Here is a 14,565-nt window from a genome sequence, read left to right as displayed (position 1 = left end):
AGAGAAGAAAGTGGCCAAGAGGACAAAGCCCTGCAACCCAAAGGCCCCCCACACCTTCGAGGTCAGATCAACCACCAGTTCATCTCTTTCACTGCGGTGATAAATGAATCGCGTTCACACAAAACCTCACCCAAAGGATCAGGGCGAGCTCTGATAAGGACCTTTCTTCTCCAGTTGGTGGGAAGGAAACACTTTGCTGGACCCGCTAACCTGTGGCTCTTCCACTGAAATACATGTAATGGGTCGGAATAATGTCTCCCTGGGAAGAGCCTATGACGGCTCTTGCACTGAGTGAGGGGGAGATGGGAGGGGACCTTTGCATCTGGGATTTTATACATCAGCCACCAGGTGGTTTAGCGACTTATCATGTAACACCAATGATTCCCAAGAGTGCAGACGCTCTGGTGCCCAGTGACAGGTGGAGCTCTCTAAAAATTGAAGTTAAAAGGACTCAGTAAGCAACATGAGAATTCTGGCAGGTGTGCCAAAGACAGATTCAACACCAGGGTCAACACAAGATTTAAATAGATTATGGTGTCCTTGGGATCCCTAACAGACGCGAATAAATTCTGTCTTAAAGATGAAGATGGTGTACTTGTAAAAAGTCAAACAGCCTTCCAAGAATCGTACTAAAGATCAAACAGCTCAGCAGTGACAGGACACGTGGCAGGCTGCAGAAACCTCTTTTCGAGAAAGAAAGACACCTTCCCGCTGCGCTGAGCACAACAGGAAACCAGAATTCTAGAGACCAGGATGGGATAAACCAGATGGTGCCCACAAGAGACCTTTTCAAGCCACTTGGAGGACTGACGGGTGACTGGGTTCCCAAAGGTGACGGAGAGAAGGTGGACAGAAGGCAATCTGACCCTGGATCTGATGGGTGAAAACCCCAAATGCACGCCCTTCCCCACGCCCGCATCTTCTTCGCAGCACTGATATTTACTCACTGCCATCTCTCTATCACTGGCTCGTATGAAAGCCGAGGTTTTGCCTATTTTGTTCACCTGTGTCCCTAGCATGTGATATCCTGTCCAGCTCATATAGTAAGTGCTCAAATAAAATACATTGAATAAATGAGTTTGAGAAAGTTGGGTGGTTAAAAACTAGTATTGCAAGCAGAAAAGGAATTTTTTAAAAAGCTGTCCTGGAGGCAAGCTGGGCCAAAACAGAGAGATGACATAAACCCTGGGCTGCCGAGAATGACCTGGCTACTCCCCAGAGAGAACATTCAGCAGCGACCACGAGGCAAGGCAGCTGCCTCGCCAAACCCCGCCCCGCCCACCACTGCCCCCAACACAGGAAGCTGACGGTCCTTTAAATCGCTCGTGGCACCTTCTCCACCTCGTACTGTCTCACCATCAGGTCCGGCGGCAAAGCGACCTGCAGAGCCGCCACAGAACAGCGCGGGAGGGGGCTGGCCCAGGAGCATCGGAGCGGGGAGAAGAAAACCGTCCGGCTGTGAAAAACGGGCAGCGTGGTACAAGACACCACGATGCTGACCAAGGATGCCGGGGCTCCCAGGTCTAAATGAGGTAACTGATGAGGTTTAAAGATGTAGGATAATATTAAAGGAGAAAAGGAAAAAAAGTGACGTTAGGCATTAGGAAAGGAAGGGAACTGAACTCTCTGAAGGCAGAATGAGTGCTTTTGATGAGTGGGCCTCATTCCAATCCACCACCAGAAAACGTCTTACAAGGAGAAGAAACAGCGATTTCTCTGTCAGTTAGTAAAACTAGACAGTAACATTCTTCCTCCTGAGTGGAGTCTCTGGGTTCACTGGGACCGAACTGCAATGATTCATTCCCCTGGCTGGAGAAAGTACACGTAAAACGCTTCCTTGCATGGTACCCTGATTGCATTTAACCTCTAAGGCTCTCGGTAGAGAAAAGACAGAGGAATTTTTGACTAAAACTAAAGTTAAAAATTATATTAATTTTAGGGGGAAAAAACCCCACGGTATTGACATAATTTAGAGAATATTATTTTCATACATGTATACAGTGTTGCTATAACGTTTTACTCGTCAGCATTAGAGAATGTTCTACATATGAACACTGTTTCTGGAGGGGATGGGACTTTGGGTACCTTACAAAATAGAAGATGTATTCTATATCTTGCATTACTTCCTCACAAGCTTCAAGTTAAGTTTAGCTCACGCTAATGTAGCATTCTACAGTATGATCAAAATATAAAGTTATTAAAATCTGCCAAGAGAAACATAAAAGCCTGCCCACAAAGTGAGTGGTGACCCTGGCCTTGGCCCTCTAACCCCTGGCCCGTCCTTCCGGCCCCAGGGACAGAGCAGCCTCATTGCCTACCTGCTGGCCAGGGCTCTCCCCGGGGGGCCGTGAGTGTCCCACCTGGCCTGCTCCCCTCTGGTCCCAAAGGCCTGTCCCTGCCTGGGTCGGAGCTGCTTTCCTTCAAGGCCAGGGGACTTATCACCTCTTGCCCCCAAATGCTCCTAAACATCCCCAAGCGCCCCAGGGCACGACTCCACCAAAGGCCACCATTCAGGCCACCCGTGCCCTGGGCCACAGCTGTCTCAGAACGCAGCAGCCTCTTTGTTTCTGAGAGACCCGCAGACACAGACTCACCTTCCAGAGTTCCAGGCTGGCCTCTCCCCACACCGCGTCCCCACCCTCAAGGCTCTCACCACCCCCGAGGAAACACTGGTTACAGTGACCTGGGAACCTGTGGGCGCGTCTGTGATCAGTGAGGCATCTCCGATCCCTGGGGGTGACGCCCTCTGAAGGTCCTCCTCCTCCTGGGCACCCTCTCCTCCGGAGCCCTGCTTCTAGCAGAGGCTGCACTTAGTGCACCTCGGCCCGGCTGGTCCAAGAGAGAGATGCTCCCGGGCCCAGCACGTAGGCACCACTGAGGGTTCCCTCAGCTCTCTTCCTTAAAGGCCCACTGACTGGCATCTCACAGGAAGTTTTAAAAGAAACGCGAGTCTGAAGCGAGTTCATCCAGGAGAAGGCAGAGGGTGTTCCTCTCTGCCTCTGGGAATGGCCCTCCTTCGCAGCCGTCCCCTGATGGTCAAGCTTTCATGGCCAATGTCTTCCCAGCTCCCTCGTGGGTCGGGAGGGGGGGCGGGGTCACGTCTCCCACTTCCCGGGGTCAGCATCCTCCCCTGCTGGCTGCAGAGCAGGCAGCTCGAGGCACTTGGCTTTGGAGCCTGGTCTCCCTGCTCGGCAGGAGACGCCAGGCTGTGGCTTGTAGAGATCCGGCCCTCGGTCCCAGTGGGGCCACCGGCACGGAGGCCGCCTGGCTCAGAGGGCGTCTGGAGTCACTGGGGGCCGGGGCTCGGGGGGCTCGTGGTAGTAGGGCTGGAAGGGCCTCTCGTGGCGGCACAGCTCCATGGCCCGGTAGGTGTGGGAGAGGAGGTGGGGGAAGCGCGAGGTGAAGTAGCGCACGAAGCCGTCGGGGAGGGGGCCCAGCGTCTCCCGCACCTCCTCGGGCAGTTCCCGGTAGTGGTGCTTCTGTAGACGGGACGGGGTGGGTACACAGACCCACGGTCAGCAGAGAGGAGCCCGCGGGACCCGGGCAAGACCCTCACTCAAGGGAGACCGACCGTTAGGCGGGGTAAAGGAACCACCCTCCCGCTCCTGGTGCCGCTTCCCCGCCCTCAGGGGAGGCCTCGGAGCCCAGCGAGGCCTGCGCGGGGAGGACGGGGCCAGCCCCGGGCAGGAAGGGCCCCGTTAGAAGGAGTTTATCGGTGCAGATCCAGGCACCAAACAAGTCAGCAAAGGATGTAGCACCCGGGAGCCCGCTTCTAGCAGAGGCTGCACTGTGACCTGTGTCCCCGCCTCACCCTCCCTGGAGAGAAAGTTCATGCAGGGGAAGAAGCAGCCTCTAGTGTTTCCTGTGTAGCCAAGGCCTCCCAGCCTCTGTGAGGTCCTCATCCAGGGGGGCTGGAGGACCCCCAGAGAAGGGATATGAGCAGGGGGGCTGAGCCGCGGCCCCGCCCGGCCCCCCGTGTGCTCATAGCCCTCACCTTATTTCTCATGGCCCGGAGGAGATCTCGGACAGAGCCGCCTTTATAGGTTCTGAATTTACGCAGATCTAGGCAAAAAACAAGGAAGGCAATGTGACAGACAAACAGATTTCGAAAGAAAACAATTCCTGGGGCTCCTGGGGATCAAGCAATCAGACCAAATCATGACCTAACCCCATTCTTGTCGCTGACAGGAGCGTTTCCCCAGACTGAACCCCAGGGCGGCAGTGTTAGTCTGAATTCCACCTCCCTTTCTCACCTGCGATCAGAAATGACCGCCGAGAGCATGACACCTGTCACTAACCTGTCACTCTGAGAGACAAGTGGGACACACGTCAGAGCAACGGTGCGACCTGTATCCAAACCACAGGAAGCCTCAATCCCAGAAGCGGTGTTTGGAGCCCCAAACGGCCTGGAGTTGCCGTTTCCAAGTCTGCTGCTCAGAAACAGCTGCTGCTTCTGAACCGCTTCCACCAACACTGACCCCAGGGGTGCCGCGAGGTCACCTGTCTGCAGGGGGACTGTGATATTCTCCCTCCAGTCCATCTTCACCACAGCCCGCCCGCCGCGCTCCAGCTGCTTCACGATCGGGCCGTCTAGGGACTCCTTCTCTATCCGGTCACTCACATCCTGGGAGGGAGACAGGGCAACAGGGAAAAGTCAGTGCGCAGAGGCTCTGAGAGCCAGAGGGCGGACACTCTGAGTGCCGGGACGGCCACCCCTGCCCGAGCCTCAGCCCAGAGCCGGGCAGCAAGCGTCCTGCCTTCTCCTCTGTCCATCACCTCTTCCCCGGGAGCAGCCCCGTCTGCCACTCGCTGAGGAGAGGCCCACACGGACTATCTCCACCTCAGACCCGCGGTGCCTCGCCCGTGTTTCACACATACATGCCACACAGGGCCACGTGTGCAATCCGAATTCATCAATGAACCAAAAAAAAAAAAAGGTCCATTTTGATTCGCATCCTGTGACTTTTGTGTACCCACTGGAACAGGACATGCTCAGAGCCATGACTGATGCAGGGTTGTCACTCCTCATTCAACAATTAGGAAAGACAGATGACGCCAAGACTTCTTTCAGAGGAGAAAAGCTGGTGACAAGAGTGTGGGCTCTGGAGGCCCCGGCCCTGGATCTAAATCCTGCGTGGGGTCCGAGGTATGCACCTGAGCACGGGCCTCTCTGAGCCCCCGCCAGTGAGACAGGTCCACCAAGCAGCCTCATGGGGCCCATAGTCTTTTCTTTCTTTGACGAAGATGAAGTCAGTCAGTCAGAAGATGACCGTCTAGCTTGCAGTTGCGGGAAGAAAGCCTTGTGGGGGGGATTGACGGTCAACTCGGGTACACGGGGGGGCACACGGTGCTGAGCTGCAAAGTCGGTACAGCTAGTGACGCGGACGGAAGCCGGGGGTGTTCGCAAGACACGTGGCTTGGAGATGCTGAGAGTTTACATCCTAACCCTGGGGGGGGGTGAAGGTCCCTTTGTGTGAGCTTCATTCCTGCTCTACATCTTGTCATCATCAAAGTGACCTGGCTAGGGACTTCCCTGGTGGTCCAGTGGCTAAGGCTCTGCGCTCCCAATGCAGGAGGCCCGGCTTCGATCCCTGGTCGGGGAACTAGATCCCACATGCATGCCACAACTAAGAGTTCACATGCCGCAACTAAAGACCCCACATGCTGAGACTAGGGAACCCACGTGCCACAACTAAGACCTGGCGCAGCCAAATAAATAAATAAATAAATAAATAAAAAGGACATTAATCAAAAAATGTTAATAATGTTTAAAAAAAAACACACACAACAAAGTGACCTGGCTAGTCTGAAGGTCCCTGGAAGACACCTGACCTCAGACGTAATGTTATCGCACACTTAGAGTACAGTATAGTGTAAACGTGAACTCTTATATGTACCGGGAACCCAAAAAGTTCATGTGACTCACTTTATTGCGATATTTGCTTTATCAGGGTGGTCTGGAGCCAAACCCGGTCTGCCCGTATGAAGAAAATATATTAAAATGTCAACTGTGGTTATCTCTCGGTTATGGAATTATGGGGTCATTTGTTTTATTCTTTGGCCTTTGCTGTAGTTTCTGGGAAAAAAACTGGAAAGGTTACATGAAGATTTTTGATAAAGAAAACAAATGTCTCCACCTGGAAGAACTGGAGCTGCTTTTCTAGGCTCCAGAAGAACGGGTGTTTCAGCACATGCTTCGCTGACGGGCGCTTCTGAGGATCCATTGCAATCATCTTCTCTATTAACTCCCGGGCAATAACGTCTTCTACAAAGGAGGAAAATAAACAGGCGACTCGTTATTACCAGCCTAAAGCCACAAGCAAATACCCAAAACCCTGACAGCCTGCATGCCCTGTGACTCAAGGTTCTACGGACAGGAACTCAATCCAATAACATAAGAGCTTGCACGAGACTTCAGCTAAGGAGAGCCCTCCCCGCGCGGTGAGTGAAAAAGAGTGATTGGAAATAGTCGATATCAGAGGCTCGGGTGACACCACTGTGCCTCCACGCGCTGGACTGTGGGCCACCAGGATGACGTGCTGGCTGAACGCGGACGGACGCAGAGAGAGTCAAGATGAAGTTCAAAAACGAGCGTGCTGCAACATGCTATGCGCTATTTAACCCCATTTTTATAAAAATATGCATACACGTCCAGATGGATGATCAGAATAATATATACCAAGGTATGAGCAGCCGTCATTCATCACTGTATAATGGGATTCTGGGCCTTTACGCTCATCTGTTTTGTCTCCAGGGAATAAGGAAAATTAATCCATGAGCAAAACAGCAAGACAGTTTAAATTTTTTCAAAAGGCAACAGTGGGGTGTCACGGGCCAATTATAATGCGGGAAACCCTGAAGTCAGGCAGAAAGACTTGTCACCTGCGTGCCTGGAGAGCGAGGACCCGGCCCATCTGTCCTCAGCCCAGGCCGCACGCGCTGACCACTGGCCCACACACGAGAGCCCAGTGTATGCAGCATGGCCTTTCCGTCTCCCCAGACGTCAGGGCAGGAAGGGACCTCAGATTATTTAACCCTCACGAGTCACAAGCTGGAAAACAGAGGTCCCCCAAGGGGGCCTTACCCAGCTCACACAGGTCATCGTGTGACCTGAAGGAACCTGGGAGCTGCTTGGCTTTAGAAGGTGGCGCTTCGAGGACACCCTACCCAGCCCTCCACCGGCTCTGGACCCACTCGTCAGTTCACTGAGGCCCACAGGGCGAGCAGCTGGAAAGAAGGGCCTCTGGGGAGTCAGAGCCGGTCCCACCCCCGCCCGCCCGCAGGGGCCGCTCCCGAGGCCCCCCAGCCCTGCGGCCCGCTCACCGTGCTTCTCGGGGTGCAGGCAGTCCAGGCTGCAGGCGCCCAGGAGGATGTTGGCCTGCCGCTGCAGGGACTTGCCAAAAGGGTGACTGCCCTCAGAGATCACGTAGTAAAAGACGCAGCCCGCAGAGAAGATGTCCACCGTGCAGGTCTGGAAAGAAACGCGGGCCATCACAGGCCTTCAGGGGAGAATTCTCATCCTAACTCAGCAGCAGAGGAAGGGGGTGTTGCTGCTGATTCTTCCACCTAGAAGGTGCCTTGGGAGAACCGGCTGACGGTTCTGATGGCCTCTGAGCAGAGCTGGGCGCCCTGCAGGTGCCACACGAGCGCTGGAGGTCCCAGTGGGGAACTACGCTCTGGAGCCAGTGCCTGGGATGCCCGCTGGCTCTGCCACTGGCCCTCGGAAGCCCCTTGGTCACCTTGCGCCTCAGCATCCGTGACCATGAAATGAGGATGACCCCGTGGGACTGCTGTGAAGATTAGGTGCACACATTAAGCGTGAAAACGGTGGCTCAAACCAGTGTTCGGCCCACAGGACGCTCTCTCCTTGCTGCTAGCTATTCTTCACCCAACCGGCACGGAACTCCTCGTGGGCAGGGATTTCTGTGCGTTCGCTTCCCTGTTGTACCCCCAGGGACTTGCAAGGTGCCCACATATGACAGGTCTTAACACTGGGTTAATAAACGAAATAAAGGCAGTTTTTGGTGGGAATACCCTGGTGGTCCAGTGGTTAGGACTCCGCACTTTCACTGCCGAGGGCGCGGGTTTGATCCGTGGTCAGGGAACTAAGATCCCGCAAGCCCCGTGGCATGGCCAAAAAAAAAAGAAAGAGTTTTTGGTTCCCAGAAAAAGATTATTTAACAAGTTTCCAGTGAGCTCACTTTGATGTTATCTAATAACACGTCTCAGCCATGAAACCATTGCATGCCTACAGATGAAATGTGCGTGTATGATGTCTAGCTTGTCTGCATGGGGTGTAACACTGCGGTGGCTCCCGAGCACGGCTTGGGTCCCTCACGTCAGGCCCCACCACTCGGATTCTCCACCAGACAGCGAGAGAAAGCCAGGAGCTCGTCACCTTCCTCACTGGAGAAAACCCACCCTTCACAAGAGCCCTGTGAGGTGAGCAGAGCAAATGTCACCATCCCCAGATGAAGACACGGACAGAAAGGCTCAATGACAAGCCCAGGGTCACTGCTGGATAGCGACAAACCAGGACAAGATGCAGGTCTTATTCCCAAGCCCAGTCATCTTTGTTCTACTTCACCAGAATGTTCCTTAGGTGGGTGACAGATTCAGGACAGGAGGAACAAGTCCACCACCACTGAAGCGCTCACCTGGTGGCCACTTCTCACCTACTGACTGTGTCGTTAATGCTCCGCGTTTTCCGTTTTCCGCAGCCCATGCTGCCTGACTCCCCATCACCCTCACCACTCACGCTGCCCCCTGGGGGCTTGCGTCCCGCATGCTGGGCCCCTCTGCCCCCAACTCTATGGGCTCATCTCTAGGCTCAGTTATGTTCTTTCCCAAACTCATTTCTGCCACTTGTCCTTGCAGTTTAAATACTCCGTAAGCTGATAAAATACACGGGCCGCCACGTTTGAGGTAAGCTGAATCTTTGGAAAGACTCAATGCGAGGGAGTTGCTACAAAAACTGCTGTGGAATTAGATGTGGGAGACTCAAGCTGTAAGCGACGGGACATAAATAGCTGAAAGCTAGGATTCTGCTTTCAAATCGCTTAGGAGGTGTCTTAAATGTCTGTCTCGATCTAGAAGTCACAGAAGGCATGTGAGTGTGCTTCATGCAAGAGAGGAAACGAACAACTCCATTCAGTTGGACCCAAGTCAAAAAAAAAGATCTTGTCTTACATCAAAGACTTCCTTTAAGAGTCACATTACTTAAAGTTAAAATAAAATGTTTAAGGTGTGTATGTATTTCCTTATGATTCCTCATCGTAACTGACCTTTTTGATTAACTGACCAGCTGCGGTCCCCAGTGAGTAGGATAAGAGGCTCCACTGAATCTAATCTATTTTAGGATGGTGATCCCATCCGGGTCTGATCGGGGAGCGCCAGATAATCCTCCAGTGTCTTGCTGGGCTAGAAAGCAAGGTGCTCAAACACGACTGGGTTCTCAGCAAAAGGATGCAGAAGCCAGCGTGAAGGGGCTCCTGTTGGCCAAACTGGAACAATTTGAGTACCAAAAGGAATAGGAACAAAACCAAAAACAAACAAAAATAAATAAGGACTGGGCTTCCCTGGTGGCGCAGTGGTTGAGAATCTGCCTGCCAATGCAGGGGACACGGGTTCAAGCCCTGGTCTGGGAAGATCCCACATGCCACGGAGCAACTAAGCCCGTGTGCCACAACTACTGAGCCTGCGCGTCTGGAGCCTGCGCTCCGCAACAAGAGAGGCCGCGATAGTGAGAGGCCTGCGCACCGCGATGAAGAGTGGCTCCCGCTTGCCGTAACTGGAGAAAGCCCTCGCACAGAAACGAAGACCCAACGCAGCCAAAAATAAATAAATTAATTAATTTAAAAAAAAAAAAAGCAAAAGGATCCCCAACCTTTAAATAAATAAATAAATAAATAAATAAATAAATAAATAAATAAATAAGGACTATAATGGATTATACTGCTATTTTTTTAAAATCCATGAGTCCAGAGAGAGACAGAAAAGGAATATAAATAAAGTTCTTCCTTACAGAAAAATGTCAGCTAATAAATGTAGAATTTCTACTGAATGAAGTGATTCAGGCAAGGATTGCCAATGGATGCTGAACCATCAGGCGAGTGACTGTTGATAATGGGATATTCACACTCTGCCACCACACAGTCCTAACAAAGGGGAGATGCCAGTGTCACCACCTGCAACAGCTGCTTCAACTCGGCATCACCATTAGGGATGCAGTGATGGTACAATCCGACTGGGACTGTTCTTACCCAAAACACTTAACTTGAATCTAGTCAAGCCCTTAGACCTACGTCAAGTTCACAGGAATACAAGGAACAGGCAAGTTAAATACCACCAAGAGGAAATGAGTGAGCGAATCCCGGGTGAGGCATTCTACAGAGAAGCGCCCCGACTCTGCAAAGAGCCACCGTTGTGGGACAAGAAAGCTGGGAGAACTGTGTTGATGAAAGGAGACAGAATCAAGTGCAATGTAACAAACACACCTAATTGGGTCCTGGTTTACAGAAACCAGCTCTTTAAGAGACATTTGGTGAACAACTGGGGAAACCTGAATATGGATTGAATACTAGGTATCAGTGGAAACAGTATTAATGGCTGAGGTGTGAGCATGGGGAGGTGGTTAGGAGGTAGGATGTACCTGTCCTTGGGAGACATGTGCTGAAGTATTTAAGGTAAAGGGCTGGGAGGCCTGCCACTCATATTCGAATGGTTGCACGAACAGACAGAAAGCGAAAAATACGGACGAATGTTGAATCTAGGTAGAGGAACAGAGGTATTCACTGCTCTCAATTTTCTGTATGCCTAAAAATTCTCAAAACAGAAAGCTGGAAAAACAAAAACAGATTAAAAAAAGAATGAAAACTGCAAGTTTGCTCACCTTATGCAAGTCCTGATTTTCCAGTTGCCCAAAATAGGGGTGGAAAGGATTGGAAGAGTAGGGGGGGAAGAAAACAGACAACTGCCTACATTCACCCCTTTCATTCCTCTGGACAGGAGACAGTGTTAGAGTGCCAGCACAGTGCTGCCGGGGGAGAAGCTCTTCGCTACAGAAACGTCCCCCTGCGGCAGTGAGCGCTCCAGCCCGCCCCCCTGGGCCTGGAGGCTCTGCCTCCCCAAGGAACAAGAGGCTGCTTCCGCAGTTTTCACAGAGCCACGCCTACACTCACGGGGTTCTCCTTGCAGTCTTCGCTCAGCATCTCCGGGGCGATCCAGCCTTCTGTGCCGGGCACCCCTGAGCGGCGGCTGAAGCTGTGCCTGCCCACTGCTAGCTTCTTACAGAGGCCGAAGTCGGAGATCATGGCCTTGATCCTGCCGTGTGCGCTGGGCATGGAGAGCAGGATGTTGTGTGGCTTCAGGTCTCTGTGAACTAACACAAAACTCCAGGTTAGTCCCGCGCTTGGGCTCCTTCCGCGATGGGGACGCGCCCTCCTCAGATTCTCAGCAGACCCGCTGCTGCCTGTAAAGGTTCTGGCTCTCACATGTGTTAGGTCCTCTCTTTCTTCAACAACAGGGACCCCGTGAGGCAGCAAAGAGCTTCGACAGAGGCAAGGCCCACCTGAGCAAGCTGTCACCCCGCCTGGTAAGGGGAGGCTTCTCACCGATGTTGAGGGAGTGCAGGTGGGCCAGGCCCGAGGTGGTCTGCTGCAGCAGGGTGATGGGCTCCAGGCCGAGGTGGGCAAAGTCCTTCTGTTCAACGTACTGCAAGAGACATGAAGGCTGGGTCACGGCACAGGGCCCTCAGGACCTGGCTCCTCAGCATACTTTCTCTCTCTCTTTTTTCAAGTGATCCAATTTTGTTTAGAAAAATTCGGCCCGAAGGTTTTTGCTTCAATTAACATTTGGTATTGGGTCAGCTCGTTTTCTTTGATCATATCTTAACAAAGAAATGGGAAGTTTTACTGACAATATTCTCCGTTCAAATCCGTATTTTCCAGCAGACTTTCTTTTCCCCTGAAAGACTGACTTAAACAAGCAAACAAACAAAGCTCCAGCTTACTAGTTCATAACGAGATGATGAGAGGGTAAGAAACCCAAGTTCATTGCCTCATACAGGTAAGCCTGCAATGAAGCCAAATGATACTGAAATAGTCGCACAGCCTGGAAACTGAGCAAAAGGGGTTCAACGGATGATCTTAATGACTTAAGTCATCAACTAGCATCCTCCTAGCCCACACCAGCCCTGACCGGCGATGGGAGGAAGGACCGACCAGGTTTCCTGGAGGCCAAGAGGGAGAGAGGTACCAACTGCAACCACAGACTGCCCCAGGCAGCCGAGGGGACCACACAACTAAATCTGGGGAGAGGAAAGTGCTCTACATTTCCACTGTTGGTGGTTAAAATGGGTACATACCCTTGTCAGCATGCAACAAACCGTACATTTAAAACGAATACGTTGTATTGTAACCTCAATAAAGTTACTAAAAAGAAATTTAAAAAATAAATAAACTGTCAGTCCCTAAAACTGTGCCCGAGCTGCCGGGAGAAGGGAGCCGTCGGTGACCTGGGGCCACCCACCTCCTGCAGGGTGGCCGCGCACAGCTCGATGGCGATGTACTGGAACTGCCGGTCCCTCTCGGTGCAGAAGTAACGGATCACGTTTGGGTGCTCGTCCGACTCTCGCAGCAGCTGGACCTCACGGTCTGCGAAACTAAAACACTCGGGGAGGATCCTCTTGACGGCCACGTCGCGGTTGTCAAACATGCCACTGCGGGACGAGGAGCGAGCGGGGTTGGCTGTGGAAACGCCAGGAGAACCCTGGGCCTGCGGGACTCCTTCCACCTGACGCAGCGGCTGCCTCGAAGGCCTCACAGCCCGGGGGACCCTGACCAACCACCCAGCGGCCCCGCGGCCATCACTTCCCTCTGTGGGGAACTCTTCCATCTGGTCACTGCGATGACCCCACTGTGCCCCTGGAGCCGACGGGAGCTTGCACGTGAGGTGGTGAAGGCTCAGGGCTCTCCAGGCCACTCACCGGTACACAATTGTGCCCTCGGCTCCGTGGCCCAGGACGTCCTTCGGACAGAATGAGATTTTCCCAACCATCACCATGCTGGTTTCCTCATCTGGGACAGAACAGAAAAAAGGACAAACATAACCTAAACAGCCTTGAGGCTAGAGTGGCTACAAGCTTCCTGAGCTCAGACTGAGGGATGAGGATTCAGAGGTTTTACGCCCCTGGGGCCCTGGTGAGCAGGAGCTGTTGGGCCCACTCCCCAGTCACGCCCAGGGCCGCCTCCTCACCCGCCCCTGCCCTCTGTTCCGGCTTTTACTTTCATTACCGTGAGGACAGAAGCCTGAAGACAGGGCTTCTCTACAGATCCACCCAAAGGTCTGCACCGGAAACATGCAGGTAGTGCCGGGGGATGCGTGCAATGGAGAGACCAGTAGCAGAGTGTCCAGCCTGAGACTCAGGATTCTGGGGTCTCCTGCACTGGTTCTGCATCAATCCCCTCAGAATACCGGCCCTGACCGCCGGCCTGAGCCCACCTCCCGGATGAAAGCAGATCAACAGCTGCACCTTTACACGTGGCCACTGGCCGGCCTCAGGGATGCTCTCGAACCAGAGGGCCAGTGCAACTCTGGTCAGCAGCAACTCTCAGCCCTTTGTGCAGCAAGATGGAGGGAGGGCCATGGTGGCTCCCTCTGCAGGGGAGAGGCCTCGGGATGGGGCAGAAGCCCAGCTCCCGGAGTGGGGGGGGCGGGTGAGACCTCGGTGAACCCTTGGGGACAGCACTTCATAATCCCCTGGAGACCCCCAGGAAGGGCATGGGGCTTTACGGTCCTCGGGTCGTGCTCCAACGAAAGAGAAGGCGGCACCAAAACGGCAACTCGCTTTACCCTCGTCATCCTGCTCCGGGAAGGGGCTGGTGGTGGCCTTGGAGGCGGAGCCGCTGGAGTGGAGCGAGTGGTTGGAGACTCTGGGGGATGTGCTGGGGCTGCTGGTGGCCGAGCTCTCCGAGTACTGGCCGCACGAGTCCAGGAGCTCGGCGTCCTGAGCCGCGACGTCTCCAGGTGGGTGGAAGGGCAGCTGCTGCTGCTGTAGGAGCTGGATCTTCTCCAGTTCCTTCTGAAACTGCTGGTGCTGGAGCTGCCGCTGCTGACGTCTGCTCTGGGAAGAGAAACCCACACCCGGGCCAGTGCAGCCGCACGCCCAGCGCGCAAGCGGGCGGGACGGGGCAGGCTCCTGCGGCGGAGGAAGAGGGGACACTTGAGGTGACCCCACGGGGCAGGACGAGACCAGTGAGGAGGCCGCGGGGGGCGGAACGCGGTCAGCGATTGGAGCCTTTCCTGCCAGTTAGACGTCCCAGTACAGCCCATCCCCCAACTGGAGAGGCCCCGCAGGGGCAGCAGAGGAGGGATTCCACTGGAGGTGGAGGGCTGGGCCAGATGGAGGGGGTTCCAGTCAATTCTACAATTCCGGGACTTTTATGAAAGTCTGGGGGAATTCCCTGGCGGTCCAGTGGTTAGGACTCCATGCGCTCACTGCTGAGGGTGCAGGTTCAACCCCTGGTTGGGGAACTAAGACCCCGCATGCCCCATGGTGTGGCCAAA

At 53.7% G+C, this 14,565-nt stretch overlaps 1 protein-coding gene across 3 annotated transcripts in view; it reads right to left on the bottom strand.

The window, feature by feature from the left end:
• ERN1 (endoplasmic reticulum to nucleus signaling 1) overlaps positions 1-14,565 on the bottom strand; it is a 97,261-nt gene that overhangs the window by 1,243 nt on the left and 81,453 nt on the right. For 2 of the 3 annotated variants that reach the window (XM_068529848.1, XM_068529849.1), the window contains exons 14-23: positions 13,852-14,122; positions 12,986-13,076; positions 12,529-12,718; positions 11,613-11,712; positions 11,181-11,380; positions 7,324-7,471; positions 6,138-6,265; positions 4,501-4,624; positions 3,995-4,062; positions 1,507-3,479 (exon numbers count right to left, since the gene is read on the bottom strand). In XM_068529848.1, the coding sequence (XP_068385949.1) occupies positions 3,270-3,479; positions 3,995-4,062; positions 4,501-4,624; positions 6,138-6,265; positions 7,324-7,471; positions 11,181-11,380; positions 11,613-11,712; positions 12,529-12,718; positions 12,986-13,076; positions 13,852-14,122 (1,530 nt within the window). In that variant the 3' untranslated portion in view covers positions 1,507-3,269. Of the gene's footprint in view, positions 1-1,506; positions 3,480-3,994; positions 4,063-4,500; positions 4,625-6,137; positions 6,266-7,323; positions 7,472-11,180; positions 11,381-11,612; positions 11,713-12,528; positions 12,719-12,985; positions 13,077-13,851; positions 14,123-14,565 lie in introns of those variants that run through there. The other variant, XR_011071804.1, reaches the window with a different exon arrangement.

The sequence above is a fragment of the Eschrichtius robustus genome, chromosome 20 (assembly GCF_028021215.1).
Source record: "Eschrichtius robustus isolate mEscRob2 chromosome 20, mEscRob2.pri, whole genome shotgun sequence".
NCBI classification, from domain to species: domain Eukaryota; kingdom Metazoa; phylum Chordata; class Mammalia; order Artiodactyla; family Eschrichtiidae; genus Eschrichtius; species Eschrichtius robustus.
The sequence above is the reverse complement of the archived record's forward strand: the minus strand, read 5'-3'. Positions and strand labels throughout refer to the sequence as shown.